This window comes from Vipera berus, assembly GCF_964194415.1.
Source record: "Vipera berus genome assembly, chromosome: 1".
NCBI classification, from domain to species: domain Eukaryota; kingdom Metazoa; phylum Chordata; class Lepidosauria; order Squamata; family Viperidae; genus Vipera; species Vipera berus.
The window spans coordinates 229,149,416-229,170,726 of record NC_138202.1 but is presented as its reverse complement, the minus strand read 5'-3'; the positions used below and the strand labels follow the sequence as shown (position 1 = coordinate 229,170,726).

Below are 21,311 nucleotides of genomic sequence, written 5' to 3'. Positions count from 1 at the left end.
TAACAATACTTTTGCCCACATTTATATGTACACTTGGTCTTGCAACAAGTTCATTTTGTGGGAATGATGAGTATTTCATTCTTGATACTTTTGCCTGAATCTCTGGCAATTAGCTCCATTTCATTTAAGATGTATGCTGATTCTTTTAATATCCATTCTGCTTTATCAAAAAAGAGAAGTCAGTTTAGATTAGGTTCTGGAGTGACTTAAATTGGATTGGATTTTCAGCCTGGATTCATTGAGCCAATGTTACATATTACTATCTGATATAAAAAGACACCATCAAGCACTGAAACAGCTAGAGAATATTTAGAACAGGCCCGTCTTTTTGTCTTGGGCTGTATATATAATATATATACATTAACTATATAGTATACAGTAGTTAATGTTTGTGAGTGTGTCAATAGTGTTAAAAAGTTTACAATCTTGCTGTGCTGATTCCCAGCTGTTGCATACAGCCTGTGGGCTGCGGGTTAGATGTGCCTGATTTAGAGTATGAGTAAACAAGTTACAAACAGGAAGACATTTTGCAGCCATCTGGAACTGATTATGTGAGTCCAGTGTCCATTATTGTTGAGAAAGTGGTGATTCAGCAGTTTTCTTGGATCATCAATGAAACGTGTTATCCTGGACCCCTTCCGGTTGGGTTTCAGGCCTGGATGTGGAATTAAAACAGCATTGGTGACACTTTCAGATGACCTCTGGAAGGAGCAACATGGGGGAGGGGGGGATAGTATAGCCATCCTTGCTCTACTTGACCTGATGGAGGCCTTCAGTACCACTGGGTAAAGCATGACCTTATGGAGTGACTGTGAGAGTTGTGGGGTGGACATCACTGTTCTTCCTTCATGGCTGATTGCACTCAAGTGTTGATCAGGAGCAAGAAATCACATCCTTGGCCCCTACATTGTGAGGTGCCACTGGATTCAATACTGCTTAACAACTACATGAAACCACTGGGTGAGGTCATCCCTAGTCAGGGGTAAGGTTATCAGGAAATGTGTGTCATATAGTTTTGTGTTTTTAACTGTGTACAGTACTCAGTGTCATACACCCATGTTTATGTGAAATGGGTGGCTGTAGAGATTTACCAAATAAATAATACCCTTGTAATTTCTAAAATGATAGTGGGAGTTATGGTCTGAATATGTCTGACATGGCTACAATCTGTATTGCCCGATTTACATATTATACTAAGAAAAAGGTAAGCAAAATAAAAAAAACTTTAGAGCTTAGCACTTAATTCATTTTGGGGTATAGTTTCTAAAACAGGGGTCCCTAAACATTCTGCCATCATATCTCCCTTTAGTGAAATCTTACTGTACACGTCCCTTAAAAATCAAAACACCAGAATGAACACAAATGAACAATGAAAACAATGTGATGAAACTTTGGGATAGGTCGATTTATTCTAACCATGTAACTAGAAGGTTCTTCACAACTCCTCCAGACTCTGCACTTCCGGAAGGTAGGTACACCTCATACTTTGGGAAACTGTGGTCTAGAGGTAGCCCATCCCTCCATGCAAAAAACAAAGGATGCAGTTTTGTTACGTTTTAAAGGCATGATCTCCACCCTGGCCAGCGGAAGGAAGGAAGGAAGGAAGGAAGGAAGGAAGGAAGGAAGGAAGGAAGGAAGGAAGGAAGGAAGGAAGGAAGGAAGGAAGGAAGGAAGGAAGGAAGATATGAATCTCCTACTCGTGTCATAGTCCATTCACAGAATATTACATCCTGGAATATTATAATCACTATTGAAGGTATAGAATTTAGGGCTGCTGCATGGATTTGTTGAGTTATTAGCATACTGCCACAAGAAGGGAAGTGTTTACATTTACTCTTTCTCTTATTCCCTAAGTTTTGCTTAAGATTGTCCATGTTTTTAATTAGCAGGATCATCAGAAGCTGTGAAGCAGCTGGAAAAGCCACAATAGGCAGCAATATTATTGTGAAGCAGAGGGGGAAAAAAGATTTTGCTGCCTCTCTTATTCCACCACATTCAGTTCCAGGGTAATTAGTGAGCAAGTGACATGAGTCAAGGTTAATTAGCATAGGCAGTGCTTTTTTTGTAAAAGAAAAAGGTGCCGGAACTCACACATGTCATACAACCCGCCTTGCCTACCCTACAAGGTTCCATCCAAAAAAGGTGCCGGAACTCCGTTCTGAGCGTTCTATGAGAAAAAAAGCCCTGAGCATAGGTGTATCCTATTTAGTTCCTAATAGTAGCTTAAGAAGTTTGCTAGTTTTTTTTCTTTTGCTTACATCATAGTATACTCACCTCTCTAAAATATTCGTTTTATTGCTTGATAATTTAAAATAAAGATCATAACAGCCTCAATTTTTATGAAGTTATTTAAGTTACTGTATTCAGAATTAGTACTGATTCAAACATACGGATAGACTTCTTATGTTCCTCTCTTCAGGTTTCACAGATAATCAACTCTGCACATTCAGGATTTTAGCACATTTTTTACCTCCTAAACCACAAAAATAAATTCATTTCTGTGTGCATGTGGGGGCCAAGGACACAGACATGGCTTGTTCATACAAGGCCTTGCAAAAATTGCTTGGAAAAAGGTAGTGATGCCCTGAGAGTGCAGCATGAAATTAGGACCATATGTTCTCAGAGCAATTCTCCACTGAACAAATACTTGCTCCAACCCATGCCTATTTTTAAGGAAACAGAGAATGTACAATGTTGAATTCTAAAAAAAAAAGCTTTTTAACCAGTTGGACTTTGTTTGACCCTAAATTCATAATTTAATCTTTGTTAACTTGACTGCTACACAATAATTTAAGGATATACAGCATATAATCTTAGATATGTGGTTGAATACGAAACTAGACTCTAGCTAGCACAGGAACTACAGATGAAAATTCTGACATTTGAGAACTAAACTCAGTTCATAATCTTCTGAAGTAAATAAATAAAACCCCAAATTAGTAAACCCCACAGAGCTGTATTCGGGAGTTCTAGCATTAAGTAGTATGAAGCAAGTATTTTTTATAGAAAGAAAAATCAGCTCCTGTAAATGAGCCTGTTAAACAGAAGCAGTGGATATTTAAACAACCCCTCAAGTGGCAGACATCTTAATATACAGGTTTAGTGATCCCAGTTGCAACTGGCTACTCAGTCGTTAAAAAAAGCAGTCAGCAAGTGAAATTGCAATTGTGCTTATGATCTTCCTTCAGCTTTCCTTTGCTTTATAGAGCTGTAAAGGTTGTATATTGCTAAGCACATTGGTTTGTGCTTAAATTGTAAGCCGCCCTGAGTCTTCGGAGAAGGGCGGGATATAAATGGGATTAAAATAAATAAAAATAAATAAATAAATATGCAAGGATTGTTGTACAGTTATTTTTCATCACTCTCATAACTGCAAAGGGTCACTAAAAGGGGCAGTTGCTAATGACAGCCACCCATAAAATATGTTTATGTAACAAACTGCAAAATTTAATTATTATTCACAATCATATTACTTCATACTATCTTGTAGTTTGGAGGCTTAATTATAGGATTACCGGTAGTCCTTGATTTACAACCATTAGTTTAACAACTGCTTGAAGTTATGATGAGGCTGAAAAAATTATTTGCAACCCACATGATCGTTGCAGCATCCTGTCATGGGATCAAAATTTGGGCATTTTTTCAACTGGCATGTACAGGCAGTCCTTGGCTTACAACAGTTCATTTAGTGACTGTTCAAAGTTACAACAGCTCTGGAAAAAAAGTGACTTATGACCATTTTACAGAGTTAAAACTGTTGCAGCATCCCCCGTGGCCACGGGATCAAAATTCAGACGCTTGGCAACTGGTTCCTATTGTTGTGATTCAGGGTCAGCCTGTGGGTTCGGCAGTTGGGTCGGACGACTCAGAGGAGGAGGGGGGGGTTGAAGATCTTGCTGATGAGAGCCCTCAGCCACGCCCCTCCCACTTGGTCACCACAGAGACCCAGCTGTGTGAGCCTGACAGTGTGGATGAAGATGACCCACAGCTGGCCCTGTTCAAGGACGCCCGACGCAGGAGGCAGTCAATTAGGAGTAAACAGAGGAAGGCAATGGGGCTCCTCAGAAGGAGGCAGAGAAGCCACGCCCTGAACTCTATATAAGGGGAATGTGTGGGAGGGCTGGTTTGCTGAAGGCAACCGCTTGGATAGTTCATGTTTCTTAAAGCTCCTGTTTCTTGGTTTGTCTTGTTCCGTTTGTTTTTGTGGTAATAAATTTGGCAGGCGTAATTCCAGCCTCTTGCCTACTTGTAAAAGGGGTTGTCCCTGCCTTTTCTGCAGGGCCGGTAGCAGGCTGGTACAGAACACCTATTTATGATGGTTGCAGTGATCACCTTTTGCGACCTGACAAGCAAAGTTTGTCAGAAGGCCACAAAAGATCAGTGGTGGAATTCAGCTGATATGCACCACTTCGGCAGAACCGGTAGCTAATTTTTTTGTTTCCTAGGCCCAGAATGGACTTCCGGAAGTGGTATCCACACAAAGAAACAGTTGTTCACATATTTGAATCCCACCACTAAAAAAGATGATCACTTAAAAAACATGCTATTAACAACTGCAGTGATTCACTTAACAACTGTGACAAGGGTCATAAAATGGGGGGAATCACTTAACATCTGTCTTGCTTAGCAAAAAAAAATTTGGGCTCAGTTGTGGCCATTAAGTCAAGGAATACCTATATTCATTATGGTTGCAGCATCCCAGGGTCACATAATCTCCATTAGTGCCCTTCCGGGAGGGGGGGCGGCTTCCAACAAGCAAAATCAGTGCAAAAAAAGTCAGATTTGCTTAATGACTATTTGTGATTCACTATGGAAATTTCATTCCCAATTACGGTCATAAATTAAGGACCACCTGTATATCCATCCCAAGAAAGAAAAATTCATCTAGAACACTAACCAATCTTTTGGTGAATCAAATAGCAAACTACGTTACTGAATCTTCAGGGATACAATTCACATGTTTCAAACCTAATGAACATGATTTATACTTCATGTGCAAAGGAAAGTTTTTTTATCTCATTGTCCTTCTTGTAATTCCCAAAGTGGCTTTCCTGAACAATGAAGAATAGCCATAATGGTGTGGTTATAAGCAAACCAAGTGCAACATGTAAATTGGTTTATAGTGAGGTTCTCCTGACCACTTGATTCTAGCCCAGTTATGGTTGAATGTCCTTTTCTGAAAACCTTTAAACGATGTCCCAATTTATTTTTACCTGACTTGGCCATTTATTTAAACTTGTGCTTTTGAGGATGACCTCATAGAAGTCCATCCAAATGAAGAAACTGATCACACAGCTCAAAGTTGTGCATTCATGGGTTTTAGTTTCATTCAAATCAGCAAAGTATGAAGAAAAAAAACTGCTATATATGATTCATATTTATTAGCACAGAAGTTGCAAGTATTTGCAGCAAGCTCTTAAAACATCAAAAGAACATATGGAGCACTAACCATATGCAGACCTGTTTATAGCTGTCTTTGTAAGTATATTTTTAATTCATCTAAATATTTTAAATTCATTCCTATTGGTCTCACAATGTTTTATAGAAAGAAACCTCTACAGGGAAAAAAAATGCATTTTGGTTTCCCTTAGGCAATTTGATGGAATTTCTTTTATAGTGAGGAAATTAAAGAAGAGGAAAGCAAAAAACCTGAAGCCATGTTCAGTTACTGGGATTTTTCTGTATATTTTCCCTAAATTAAAATTACACTCAAGTACTACATTCACATACGTACCCACAAACATACAAACACACTTTCCAGATACACTTCATATGTTGATGAACATTCACATATTAACTAGGAGTTGGAAAAATTAGATCATATTTTATAATATTTTGTAAAGTATACTATCTAGAGTTTTAGTGTATTGAGAACTGCATAGAACAGTGATGGCGAACCTTTTAGAGACTGAGTGCCCAAATTGCAACCCAAAACCCACTTATGTATCGTCAGGTGCCGGGTGGGCATGGCCCATTGGGTGGGTGTGATCAATTGAGTGGGTGTGGCCCATTGGGTGGGCAGGGCTGTGGTGGTAACGGCAGACTGGGTGGGACTAAAAAGTTCAATCAATCAATTCCAACTTTGTGAGATCTTTTTTTCCCAGAAGTTGAAATTGATTTATTCATTGAACTTTTTTTTTTGCACACAGCGGCGGAGGCCTAAAGCAAAAAGGTTTTATAAAATGCAGCTGAAGGCCTAGGACTGGGGTGACGACGCACGTGCCCACAGAGAAGGCTCTGTGTGCCACCTGTGGCAGCCGTGCTATAGGTTCACCACCATGGGCATAAAAGGTTTACAAAAGCCTTTTGGTTGCTTGTGGATTTTTCCACTTTCCCCCCCCAATTTAGTCATTCAATAGTAAGCCAGTTTTCACATGTCACAACCAAGATAGGATAGAAGCAAAATACTGTCACAAGCTGAATTGTCATCTTATTTTTTTTTCTAAGTTATTGGAAAATGAAAAACAACTTTGTAGAGAACATGCATTCTTTTTAAGCCTGAAAATGTCAGCATCTAGCAAATTAAATGTAACCAACAAATTCCTAGTTTCCCTAAGACTTTGTCGCTTACATTTCAAAACAAATTTGAGCCATGATTATAAACTTTATAACATAGGCGTTAGCCAAGAGCTTTGGTTTACGTGAAACTCAAATGAATCAACATCCAATGTAATAGATTTTTTTCCTAGTAAAATGAGAGTTATCGAGCCTTTGTGTTTCTTAAGGTATTTATTAGGTCTTATGTATCTATAAAACCTTCAAACGTATAATATCATGTCTGTATAGCAGATAACATTTGTTTCCACAACATAGGCACTAGTTGCTATGTGTTTTGTTCACTGTTTTAAACTTGTTTACAGATGGTATAGTTAAAGATGGGCACTGAAATTCTAGTGACTGCAATGCTTTGGCAGCCAAACTTATTTTTTTACAATTGTCAATGAATCATATCATAAGGAAGGCAGAGTTTGAGGATCTAGTGTCATCACAATAGTAGAAAAAAGATGCCTTTAACAAATTTTGTAAAGGAGAGTAAAAGTTAATTATTTGCAAGATAACACATTGAAAGAGGCACCCTGGTTTTAATTAATCTCACTACATTTTCTGTTTAGCTTGATTTAGGCTGCAATTAAGGCACATGCAATAGGACAATCATGTACATCTTTGGAATTAATCCAATAGGAATAGCAAAATCTACTTTTTAAAAAAATTTCTTTTAAAAACATTTGTCTTTGTTATGAAACTCCTATACAAAATTATAAAATTTACATCATCTGAGCTGCCCAGGAGGTAAAAGTATAACTTCTCCATATAACTAGTTCTTTTCATGATAAGTCAAACAGCCATATAAATAGTTCAGCCATGAAGGGATTTGAGGAGAATATCTTAGTAGAAAACCGACTGAGGTTCTGTAATAGTGTATTTCCCTTATCCAAAAACCCAGAAACCAACAGCTTAACATTTATGGAAATGACAACAATGGAAAATCACTGAGAGACAAATGGGAGACATGACAGCAAAGAACTTTGCTCAGTGCACTTGCGCCGTGTTCAAAGGCTTGGAATGAAGTCAGGCACTTTTCTTCCGCTGAGAAGCACCTTCCCAAGAAATGACACGAGGACAAGATGAGTTGGATCTCCGATCAAAGACATATGAGGGTTGAATAGATGGCATTTCCAGAATGCAACGGTAATATTTTGACAGCGGAGGGAAGACACAGGAGCAACAACCTGGAGGATGTGAGGCTCTACACAGAAGTGGTTACTCTGTCATTGGCATTATTGACCTCATTTTTGTTTGAATCCAGTCCTTTAGCAGCATTCAGATCATTCCGTAAATTCTCCACTGTCTTTTTCATGTTCTTTAATTCCCCAGGGTGTGGAGTGGCTCGCCTTAGGAGTGTCCGCTAAAAACAAACAGTGGAGTAAATGATTCCTTGCGTCTGCCTTCTTAAAACTGTATTTCTCTATTCATTAAAATGGCTTTTCAAGTTTTAACGGCTATTAGTTAGGTGTATTGTGAAATAGAAACATAGGCCATCACCATTTTCATGCTGTAATAGCCGGGGCAAGAAATCAGAAGAAATGTGTTACAGAGAAAACATATGGCAAAAGGTGCCTTGGAGTCTGGAAAGGTGTTAATGAAGCACCTGTCTGCAAATCCTTCACGCAGCTGGAAAGGACAGGTGGTGTTTAAGGAGTTGCCTACAGATTCAACATGAATATCAAAGCAAGCTCAGAGGGACCTTTGCCATGTTAAAGCTGATGGGCTGCACAAACCTAGTATACAAAAAGCTGAAGTGTTGCTTTCCTATCTAGTAGGTTCATGAACTTCCTGTCATGCACATGCACATAACTAACTTGTTATCAGCACTGGTTAAGAGGATTAATATTAACTTAATTGTTCTTAGATTAAATGTCTTGAGTAGTTGCTATCACTTAGTTTACGATTCCCAGTTTAAGTATTTATAAAAATGACAGTACTACACCTTTTTTTAAGCATATGGATTTCTTATAGTTACCTATACTGTTTTCAAAAGAATATTCGTATCTCACCAAGATTAGAAAACTTCTTTTCTTGAACAACAGATTCTGCCACAAAAAATATTGCAAACTGATTTGAAATACAAAAGTTTTAAAAAAAGATTTATGCCATAATACGAGAATCTGATGCTCCAGGAAAGTATATGAAGACAAGAAAACTGTGGTTTTTAATAACTTTGTCCAACAGTATGCTGTCCCATTGTGAAGCATTACTGGTCATTAAAAAGTAGCACAATCGGATATTCTGATTTATTTATTTGGGCTTTTTAAACAATAACTTGAGATCTCGGTCTGATTTATCTACAGAAATTATAGATGATTATTCAGTTCTATTCATGCTTAATCTGCCAATTATGCCAATGACATTTATAGCTGAAGAAAAGATGTGCATCTAAATGTTGTGGATATACAGTGACAGATGCTCCCACCAGACTCTCCTTCATTTGAACAGGATACCAAACTCTTCCTGGTGGCTCTAAGGTTTCAGGCATCAGGGCAAATGGTTATGAAATGAAGGAGAGACAATGGAAGGGACAGCAGAGAGGCGGATGTAATGGTGATGGTGGTGGTGGAGGAGGTAGCCAAAAGACCAGTGGAAATCTCCCAGAGGTCATTGCCTAAAACACAAAACTTTGCACCTCTCATAAGAATTCTCATCTCTCTTTTGGCTTTACGGGGGGGGGGGGATGGGAATCAAATCTCCACATCATCAAAGAAGCAAAAAGAAGAGAAAACTAGCACACAGTCATGTTATTAAAACAAAATAGCTTTGATTTGAAAAAACAAGAACAACAGATTGGGATCGCAAATTGTATGTAATACAGTCTACTGCTGTTGTGAACATTATTCCAAGACTATCAGCAGCCTACTATTCCAGCACCCATCATTTTGCATTTGCTTCCTGAGAAAACTCACCATTTCATTGTCTTCTTCATCTTTTTCATCATCTAAAAAGCGAATTGCACTGACTCTGTTTACTGCCCGTTCATTCCACGTTTCATCTGACATTTCATTTACCAAGTTCTCCAATGCGCCGCACCGGGGAAGGTTATCTATTATGACAGCAGACAAGTAGAGACAGCAGATGTGTATGTCACAGGTTAATGTCACTGTCTATTGAAGCTTGGATGCCAAGTTTTTATTGAAAACTATTTGAAAATAACATTCAACATTCACTTGAGATACCAAGTCTATGAGATTATTTTTCATTGGCTAAACTCTCCGTGTTTAGTAACCTTTCATTTCGTGAAACTTATTTTTAGTGAAATAAAAAGCATACATTTGCAGGTTAATAAGCTCCATTTTCTTTTGTTTAAATTATGCAGATTTTCAGTGTAAGAAATGATTAAAATTTATGAGCCATCCAGATTCATAGTGAGTTCATTGGCATATACATTTCAAACATTCAAACATTGAAAGATGGCAGCTAAACCATATGATGAACAATTGAGGGAATTAGATATGTCTAGTCTAACAACAAAAAAGACTAGGGGTGACATGATAGTTGTACCAGTACTTGAGGGACAGTCACAGAGAATATGGAGTCAACTTATTCTCCAAAGCACCTGGGGATAGGACAAGAAGCAAAGGGTGGACGCTCATTAAAGAGAAATCCCAGCTAGAACTAAGGAGAAATTTCCTGACACTGAGAACAATTAATCAATGGAATGACTGGACAGCCATTTGTTCAGAATGGTATAGGGTCTCCTACTTGAGCAGAGACTAGAAGTCCTGCAAGGTCCCTTACAACTCTGTTATTCCATACTCTATTGTTTATTGGTTTATTATTATTATTATTATTATTATTATTATTATTATTATTAGTCGTTGTTGTTGTTGTTGTTGTTGTTGTTGTCCTTCGGGAGAAGGGCGGTATACAAATATAATTAAATATAAATATAAATATAAAACTTTTATTCATAAAACATGAAACTCAGTCAACTGACCATTCAAATTGACTGGCACTAATGGTTGACACAGTTGCTGTCAGCATCCTAGGTATGCCCTGTTCACCGCCCTGAGTCCTTTGGGAGAAGGGCGGTATACAAATAAAATTATTATTATTATTATTAATTATTATTATTATTATTATTATTATTATTATTATCATCATCATCAACCAGGTATCTCCTTAAAATTAAATTAATTTAATAAATTAAATTAAAATTAAATTAAAATGTAAGATGTTCCGAGTAGCGCAGTTCTTTGTAGCTTTGCTGGAGTTATTGCAGGAAGCTGCAATTTCTTGATGTATTTTGCAAAATTTTTGGACATAGTTCCCAGTGCCCCGATGACAATGGGTATCACTCTTACACGTTTCATCCATAATCGCGCAGTTTCGATGGCCAGGTCGTGGTATTTTGTAATTTTTTGCAGTTCTTTTTCTTTGACTCTGGCATCTCCTGGTACAGCGATACCAATCAACTGTACGCTTCGGTTCTCTATGACTGCGATATATGGCGTGTTGTGTTCCAAATGGCAATCTGTCTGTATTTGGAAGTCCCACAAGATCTTCACCCTCTAATTCTCGACAACTTTTTCCATCCTATGTTCCCACAACGTTTTGGACACAGGCAAGTCATATTTTTTACACAATGCCCAGTGGATTAGTTTAGCAACTCGGTCATGTCTAGCTTTGTAATCAGTTTGCACGATTTTGCTGCGCTCACATATTAAATGTGAAACAGTTTGAACTTTGCCATTGCAAAGTCGGCAATTTGGATTGTCAGTAGTTTTTTGTATCTTCACTTTCATGGCATTAGTTTGTAGTGCTTGTTCTTGAGCAGCCAGTATTAAGCCCTCCGTTTCTTTCTTGATGGTTCCCATCTTGAGCCATGCCCATGTCAAGTTGTTATCACATTTTCCTTCAATATTATTATTATTGTTGTTGTTGTTGTTGTTGTTATTGTTATTGTTATGGCACCTGTATGTGGAATGTAGGTCAATGGAAAGGGGTTCAGGGGTGTTCAATAGATATACATGTAATTTCTTCCAAACCAAGTGATTTATCAGTTTGATGTAACAAACAAAGAAACTAGAATATAATGAAGAAAATATATTCCTATTCTTGTTTAAAGGAAGTCGGAGAGATCTGAGGCCCTTGTCTCTATAATAAAAGAACCTCCTCTTTACTTGTTGGTGTCTTCAGTATTATGTAATTATATCTAATGTTTTCCACAACATTAGCATCTTTCATAATTTGTACATTTAAAATATTTTATATATGTCCACGCTGCTTGTTACAAAAGGGGACTGACTTTTTTTTTCTCCTTATGCAGACAAAAGCCATCTTTGCTTCCCATAAAGATGATCTCAAAAAATGTTTACCTTGGCAACTAGGCTCAGAAGGCAATTGAGGAAGTAAAACACATGTTAAAATTTTTTCTCCCATTTCAGGGTCTGTATCTGTCTGGAAGGTAAGCAAAGGCTGAGACTGGTTATCAGACAACCACAAAGCTTTCAGTTTCAAGCTAGTCAGCGACATGGGAAGATGTATCAACCTAATGGAGAAAACAAGGAATTGGTTTAAGATTTCCTATCCAACTATGCAGAACAAAGCAAAGCATTAAATAAGTTTTGCAGCATATTTGTTGTTTGTGCTATATAAAAAAAATAACCCACTGTTCCCCTTTGGAAAGAAAAGAGGACCTATTTCAAAAGAGAACCTATTTATAATACACACAATAGAGTCCCCTGGTAAATACACCCCTTGCAGTGCCATAGAAATTTAGCTACATAGTGACGCTGAAGTCTGGAAGATATCAGGTGTTCCAAGTTAAATACAGATTTACTACATTGTTCAGAATAAATAAGAAACATACTGTGTGCCCAGGAAAGAACTTGGCATTTACATATTGTTTAGCACCAAACATTGTATTTCTTTGGGTGCACGATTATTTTTCTACCCCTTAATCGGGCCCCCAATTCATATTTCATGCATTTTGTACATTGTTGTTCTGAGAATTGGAATTAGTGGAGGATAGAAAGAAGTAAATTCTGTATTAAGTGCTATTTTATTAGACCCGAACAATGAAGATGCAAGGAACTGAACTGCATCAGTCCAAATGACTAAAGCTTATCCTATTCTTATAACAGCATAAAATCCCACAATCTATAACAATCAAAAGGCAAAAATTCCCTCAAGTCAAGCTCAATTTCTGGCAACTATATGATCATATCAATGAAGTTCTCTTGGCAGAAAAGAAGAGCTTTGCCATTGTCTTCTGGGATGTCTTCCTCCCCAACTTTCAAATCTCATCTAGGGCCTTGGCAATTGTAGGAATGTCCCTCCAAGTAACAAGCAAACTCAACCATGCTTAGGTTTTCCAAACTCCATCCAGGTCATCTGGATACTGCTATATTTTATCTGTTTCAATATACAGACCTACAAATAGTTGTTGTGACAACACCTAGACCCACTTAGCTGATGTCAAAACCTAAACCCTGGTGGTGCGGTGATTAAAATGCAGTATAGCAGGCAAACTTTCCCCACAGCCTGGAGTTTGATCCTGATCTGCCTCCCATCATTTTGAGGTTGGTAAAATGAGGACCCAGTTTGTTGGGGGCAATATGCATTGTAAACCACCCAGAGAGTGTTATAATGTACTATGGCATGGTATATAAGTCTGAATGGTATTGCTAATGCTAAATGCTAAACGGGTTAGTACTTGGAGGAGAGAATACCACAAAATGCTAGAGCTATAGACTAGACTTGGAAGGGGTGTTTTTTTAATTGAAGACATTTGGTCACATGAGATTCCTGATATTACTGAAATAGTTATGGTAAAGAATTTTTAAAACTTGGAGTACTTATTTTTCTTCTCCAAAGGAAAATGTGTGTCTGTTTTTAAAAATCTAATTAGAACAGAAGCCTTGGAAGGTTCATAAGGGAGAGGGAATTTATCTGAACAGAAAAGGTGATGAACCGAACAGCTAAATGAACAAGAAAGAGGCCCACTACATCCCTAGTCTAAAACATTGTCCCAGAGACAAGAGCATAACACCTCTAGGGCTTTGGGGTGGGTTTTTTTTTTTTTGAGAATACAATTTTTATTACCATTCTGTGTGGCTATCAATAATCCAGTGAACTTGATTCACCAGTCAACATTGCTTTGACTTAACTGGGACCAGCCTTTTAACACCAGATTATGAAGTATTTGTCCCCCAGTCCACCATTTCCCACAGGAGGGATATTAAGAAATCTGTCAGTTCAAATCCACTACAAGATGAATTTAGAGCAAATATGAACACACTTGCCTGTTTCCAGCTACATCAAGAACATGAAGCTCTGTGGCGTGCGATATCTCCGGCGGAATCCTACATAGTTGATTGTCCCGTACTGAAAATACATTTAAGCTGCAACACCCACCAATCTGTTTTACAGAAAGAAAAGGAGAGTGAAATACTGCTGCAGTGTGACATATTAAGTAAATCATGTAAGCTCGCTACATACTGTAGCAAATTACTACAGATGAAGGTGATACTTTGTAACTAGGATAATCATGTTTGTGCAACATTTCACTTACAGAGCAATCTTAGGAGACCTTAAAACAGAATCCCAAGATCAAATTGCAGATATGGAGAAGAATGGACCACATAATAATAAGTAACAAAAGGATTTAAAAACACAAATTAGGCAATGTGGTAGGCAGTGTGATATAGCAATTAAAGGGGCTACACTAGGACTGGAAAAACTCTTTAATTCTTAGTCAGGATAACCCAAAGGGGAAACTGGGCTAATCATCCTCTCTCAGCCCAGCTTATTAAACAGAAATTGTTGCTATAAGGATAAAATGAAGGGAGATCCTTTTGTACACTGATCTGACCTCAAGGAAAAGCAGGATATAAATCTAGCAAATAAATTAATACATATTATGGTTCCACTGCTTGCATTCAAGTAGGGAAAAAATGCTATGCATTAGCATCAATGTATAATTTAGTTCTTGAATAACCATTTAAGAGGATGCTTCAACTAAGTTTGGTCTGATAAGAATTAAAATAATTACAACATTAACTCTACACAATTAGTAAGGAAAAAGCAATTGAACTCAATATACTTCTAACATACTGTACATAAGATTGTACTCTAAATGTAATATTAGAGCTATGAGGCAATCTGGACTTAAATGGGGAAAATGATTTAGGAGATGGGGGAAGCATATACCAGTTAGAAATTCAAAAAAAACAACATCAAACCTTGCTTATTCTTGTGGAAGAACTATGATGGCACTTAAATGGTGTTCCCCTCTCAGTGGTCTTCAGGGTTACTAATACAGTTTCTGATTTGCCTTTGAGGGCTGAGATTAGGGGAAAGCATGTTGTGACAATTCCACTATTTCCTAACTGGGCAATTCCAATTAGTTATTATGAGGGGGGGGAATATGTGAATTTTGCTTCTCAAGTTGGCAAAAGGGCTGAAAGTTATAAAAATAGAGATGCAGACAGTCCCACCTTCACAAAAGAATCAAGCTTCTAGGCACCTATACTGAAAAAGTTGAAGGAACAGACAATTTTATAGTCTTAAATTATGTCTATATAGGTTTTTCATTTCAAAAGCGCTCACCAGGATTCGTGCTTGGTAATCTTTCCTTCTAACAATATTCTGGGCTGGGGAATTCTGGGAGTTGAAGTCCACACATCTTAAAGTTTCCAAGGCTGAGAAACACTGGCCTAAATTACAAGGAGGGTGGTCTGATGTGAGGTGCTCCAGAGCTCAGCATTCCTCCCTAGTTAGTTTAACATGTATGAAGCCACTAGGAGAGGTCATCTACTAGCAGAGTATAAAGTATCCTTAGTGTGTGGGTAATACCTAGTTGAATATTTCCACTTGAAGCTGAACTGGAGTAGCAGACCTGAACCAGTGCTTGGAGGTTGTAGAGTTCAGGTGGGGAAAAAACAGGCTTAAATTGAATGCGAGCAAGTTGGACTGCCTGTTAATCCAGAAATGAGCTCATTCCAAGATGATAACAAGTTTGCGTTTGGATGGGGTGTGCTCCCCCTGAGAGAGCAGCCCTACAGTCTAGCCATGTCCCTAGACTCACACCTAAAGAACAGGTGGGAGCTGCTGCCAGATAAGCTTTCATCTATTTATTATAATTGGTGCACCAGGTGTGATCTTCTCTAAAACGTGAGGTATTACTTCTGTCCCTATTTCCTCTTAGCCAGAGTACTATAATTCACTACAGATGAACCTGCCTATTTGATAACAGGTCAGACCCATGAATTTTCCTAATATACTTTTGTTGGTGGTTGCACCTGTTACTGGTCTGTTTTCATATACAATTCAAGGTGCTAATTATTATTTATAAAATGCTTTATGGCTTTAGATCTAGTTATCTTCAAGACCACTTATTATGGGTAAACTCTGCCTGCTCCATAAGAATAAACCGAGGGTGACTGATGGAAGCCTCTGCCTACCTTGAAATTTGAGAGGGTTGTGTGTGTATGTGTGTGTGTATGTGTGTGTGTGTGTATAGATAGATAGAAATAGATATATAGATATATAGATATAGATATCGATATATGTATATGTGTGTATGCAAATATTTTTAATTTACTGTGATAAATCAATGTCTTCTGCTTGAAATTTAATGTAGCTAACACTATGTATGTTGAACCTATAACAACATAACTTCCTAATTCCACAGCTGAAAATCTGCAAAACAGCTCACTCCTAGTGGCAAGATAGTCATTTTTCTTGTATTTTAGAAGCTTGCTTTTCTAAAAGATGACTTCAGAACAGAAGAAATGAAATTTCTCCCCAGAGAACAAGAAGGTGCCATAGGAATATATTGTAAATAGCGACATAATTTATTTTGTTTGTTTCCTTTGTAAGTCAATTAGGGCCAATTAGACTAAAACAATGTAGAAATCAGAGAGATAAATGTCCTTCCATATGTAAGCTCAGAAAAAAATACTGCTTCTTTAAGGGGTTGCAACAGGTGCACGTACCTGTGCACACGCCAAATCACCTTTTCCCTTTTCAATCCAGATCACTGCACTGCTCTAATAATTGCAGACCTTATAATAATTATTCTGCCACTGTTTCATATTCAGCTCCCAAATCCCATTTTTCCTCCCATGTGTGAACATAGATCAAATGCTAAGGAATGCATTGCGAGAGGTGCCACTTCAGCATTAAAATACAATGGACAGACCTATTCATGTCAAACTCAATCAGGTCACATGACATATCGTGACGTATTGTGATGTTTTTTTGCCTTTGCGGAGCCAGGGTGGGTGTGGCCTGCGTGTGACACATCCTGCCCGTGGGCCACCAGTTTGACACCACCTTTGTCTCTTCAGTTCACTCTGTTCATAGTGTAAGTATTTAAAATACATACAGGTGAAACTCAAAAAATTAGAATATCGTGCAAAAGTTCATTTATTTCAGTAATGCAACTTAAAAGGGGAAACTAATATATGAGATAGACTCATTACATGCAAAGCAAGATAGTTCAAGCCATGATTTGTCATAATTGTGATGATTATGGCATACAGCTCATGAAAACCCCAAATCCACAATCTCAGAAAATTAGAATATTGTGAAAAGGTGCAATATTCTAGGCTCAAACTGTCCCACTCTAATCAGCTAATTAAGCCATAACACCTGCAAAGGGTTCCTGAGCCTTTAAATGGTCTCTCAGTCTGGTTCAGTAGGAATCACAATCATGGGGAAGACTGCTGACCTGACAGTTGTGCAGAAAACCATCACTGACACCATCCATAAGGAGGGAAAGCCTCAAAAGGTAATTGCAAAAGAAGTTGGATGTTCCCAAAGTGCTGTATCAAAGCACATTAATAGAAAGTTATGTGGAAGGGGAAAAAAGTGTGGAAGAAAAATGTGCACAAGCAGCAGGGATGACCGCAGTCTGGAGACGATTGTCAGGAAAAGGCCATTCAAAAGTGTTGGGGACTTTCACAAGGAGTGGACTGAGGCTGGAGTCAGTGCATCAAGAGCCACCACACACAGACGGATCCTGGACATGGGCTTCAAATGTCATATTCCTCTTGTCAAGCCGCTCCTGAACAACAAACGTCAGAAGCGTCTTACCTGGGCTAAAGAAAAACAGACCTGGTCTGTTGCTCAGTGGTCCAAAGTCCTCTTTTCTGATGAGAGCAACTTTTGCATCTCATTTGGAAACCAAGGACCCAGAGTCTGGAGGAAGAATGGAGAGGCACACACTGCAAGATGCTTGAAGTCCAGTGTGAAGTTTCCACAGTCTGTGTTGATTTGGGGAGCCACCTCATCTGCTGGTGTTGGTCCACTGTGCTTTATTAACTCCAGGGTCAACGCAGCCATCTACCAGATTTTGGAGCACTTCATGCTTCCTTCCACAGACAAGCTTTATGGGGATGCTGACTTCATTTTCCAGCAGGACTTGGCACCTGCCCACACTGCCAAAAGCACCAAAACCTGGTTCAATGACTGTGGGATTACTGTGCTTGATTGGCCAGCAAACTCGCCTGACCTGAACCCCATAGAGAATCTATGGGGCATTGCCAAGAGAAAGATGAGAGACATGAGACCGAACAGTGCAGAAGAGCTGAAGGCCGCTATTGAAGCATCCTGGTCTTCCATAACACCTCAGCAGTGCCACAGGCTGATAGCTTCCATGCCACTCCGCATTGAGGCAGTAATTGCTGCAAAAGGGGCCCAAACCAAGTACTGAGTACATATGCATGCTTATACTTTTCAGAGGTCCGATATTGTTCTATGTACACTCCTTGTTTTATTGATTGCATGTAATATTCTAATTTTCTGAGATTGTGGTTTTGGGGTTTTCATGAGCTGTACGCCATAATCATCACAATTATGACAAATCACGGCTTGAACTATCTTGCTTTGCATGTAATGAGCCTATCTCATATATTAGTTTCCCCTTTTAAGTTGCATTACTGAAATAAATGAACTTTTGCACGATATTCTAATTTTTCAAGTTTCACCTGTACATTTCCTGCAGGTTTGCCATTTGCATCATGCATTAATTGAAGACACTTCAATTAATGGATTAAGACAAACTGAGTTCTTAGACCTTTATATGATATTTGATACCCCAAACCTCCAACATAACTTCAAACAACAGTCTTTCTTTTTAAAAGAGAAAGAAGAAAAATACCTAACTTACTAGGTATGGTCTAAATTGCACCAAATCAAATTGATCTATTAACAAGTCAGCAATTCTAAAAAGTTTTATTTTAATAAGTAATTCTTTTAGAAAATCTCTACCAAAATAAAAATAGTGTTTATTCTAGGTTACTGCGTATAGGTTGAAAAATATTTTTAATTTACTGCAATTCTGTCTTCTATTTGAAATCTATGTCTTCTGTCTGAAATTTAAGATATAGCTAACACTATGAATGTTGAACAGAGAACCATAAAATTTCCTAAATGCACAGCTCAAAATCTAATTTAAGATGGCTAGCATGCTATGACAAATGCAATTACATTTGCCCTTATAAGATGCACAATACGGATGGCATTTCTCTCAAATATCCATTTTAGGAAATAAAGAAATTCTACCATTATTTGCCACAAATGTTAAACATCGGTTTAAAAAGGAACTGAACTCCTTAAAATTGTGCATAGCAATCCGTTTTAAAGTCACCTTTAAGTCATGCTTATAAAAGTAAAAATACATTGCTATATTTAAATCCAGTTAAATACAATTCTAAATTCCTGAATAAATGATACTTAGCTGTGCATGCCAATTCAACTAAACCTATTTTGATCTATTTGCCTTTATAAATGAAATTCTTTTCAATAGCCACTCTAAGCACTATACTTTCCATCACAGTTTAATATTTATGTAAAATGTTACCAACAAATATTTTCATATTTCCTTCCATTATGAACAGGCACACTTTCCTATTTTCATGCAAGGAGTTAAGAATGGGAGCAACAGCAAGATCATTGTATACTTTTCAAGTCATAGATTATTATTAAAAGCGAGAAACCATGCACTAAACCTCTGGAAGTGCTCTGTGGGTTTGCAGGAAGTAAACAACAAAAATATTGTACTCGTCTAACTAAAATACATCTAAAATTAAAAAGATAAAAACAACTGCACACAATTATCCTGGTTAGTGAATGTTAGATGATTCCTTATTGTGCACAAGGAGTGGTTTGCTTTGAACAGCTGTGCCTCAGGGACATAAGCAGAATGAACTTGGCCATGCAGCCTTTTGAAAAGCATCCTCTTTCTTAAGCTAGGAAATTCAAGATTTTGGGGTGGGGGGGCAATGAAAGTGCAGTGGTGGAGTCAGCCAGTTTGAATCATCATGCATTGAAAGCAGTCAGATGAAGGGAGCTGGTGAAACTGTGGGCTGAACAGTACTTACAGTGACAAGAATTACCTGACTCAAATTTCCAAGCAGCTAACAATTAAGAAAAACACAAGATACAATTGTTTGATTTAACACAGAGCACTGTACTGTGCACACAGACTGCACACTGCCATTCCCCCCGCACACACATGCTAACACACACACAGAGAGAGATAAAATGACAAGAGAACACAGTATTTTCGTTAAATTAATATTTGCAAAATGAAGTAAATGTGTACCTCCCTTAATGCTGTAGACACCAACCACGTATAATTCAGTTAAACTCTTGATATATTAAAAGTTAGTCTTGCCACAATTATATACCAATCCAAAATGCTACAGTGTTCCCTAACTGTGGGTCAGACTCGACCACTTGCCCAAATCATTTCTGCATGCATTCTGCAGAGTTTCTAAGTCCTTGAGTTCTTTACAAATGGATATAATAAACTGACATACAGACATGGCTTAAGGATTATCTGTATTTCTTATATTATGTGAAACTTAGCTAAGCAGAGCAGAACAATCACCAGATATTTAGTACCTGCATACACATGGTGCATTCTGAACATCAGCATACTAAAACCCTAACTGCATGGGTACAAACTAAATGATACTATGCAGTTCTGCCTAGTTGTTTCTAAAGCCCCAAAAGTAAAGCGTCAGCATTGAACTGTAAGACTTTGTTGTAACACATGTCACTCTCTTTTTACAAAACAAATTTTTTCATGTTTAACATATTTACAGAACACTTGGCTGACAAATAAATCCCAAGTGCAGCAAAATTTTGATCCTGATATGCAAGAAACTTACTTGGTGCTATGAGGTGAAGTTAGGATTCTGAAGGTGGGCAAAACAATTCTTTTAAATTCATTTTGTAACTTTGAATTCAAAATGGTTCTGATGAAAATAAGTCATCCAATTGCAAGAGTAATTTGAGCTCTGCGACAATCACAAAGAAGGCAAAGATAACTGTTTTGTGATTGAATTTTTAGGAGAGCCTAATGGAGAGAAATATAATTAGGGAGTTCTCTAAATCCAGAAAACAGGAATTCTGCATTGTTTGCATTTTCAAGTATGACAATTACTAGAGTTCAAAACTGAGCATACAGTGGCTGGACAAACTAGGAAATTTTAAGTATGCCATAACAAGAATACAGGTTTATTAGCAGAGTTGTACCCTTTATAAAAAAAGCCATTCTGGTCTAGTGGTGAAGACACCAGACTAGAAACCAGGAGACTGTGAGTTCTAATCCCACCTAAGCCAGTCACTCTCTCTCAGCCCATCCCATCTCACAGGGCTGTTGTTGTGGGGAAAGTAGGAGAAGGAAAGGAAGGGGTATTAGATATGTTCTCTGCCTTGAGTTATTTATAAAAATAATAAAGGCAGGATAAGAAAAAATCAATACATCAGGAAAGGGAGCAAGAATGTATTTATAGATCAAG

The 21,311-nt window shown here is 37.8% G+C and overlaps 1 protein-coding gene across 1 annotated transcript in view; it reads right to left on the bottom strand.

Moving 5' to 3' along the window:
- Window positions 1-6,721: 6,721 nt before the first annotated feature.
- Window positions 6,722-21,311, bottom strand: part of LRRC1 (leucine rich repeat containing 1) — a 93,125-nt gene continuing 78,535 nt past the window's right edge. Inside the window, exons 11-14 of the mRNA XM_081313565.1 lie at window positions 13,800-13,915; window positions 11,871-12,043; window positions 9,459-9,595; window positions 6,722-7,906 (exon numbers count right to left, since the gene is read on the bottom strand). Coding sequence (XP_081169691.1) covers window positions 7,748-7,906; window positions 9,459-9,595; window positions 11,871-12,043; window positions 13,800-13,915 — 585 coding nt within the window. The 3' untranslated portion in view covers window positions 6,722-7,747. The remainder of the gene's footprint in view (window positions 7,907-9,458; window positions 9,596-11,870; window positions 12,044-13,799; window positions 13,916-21,311) is intronic.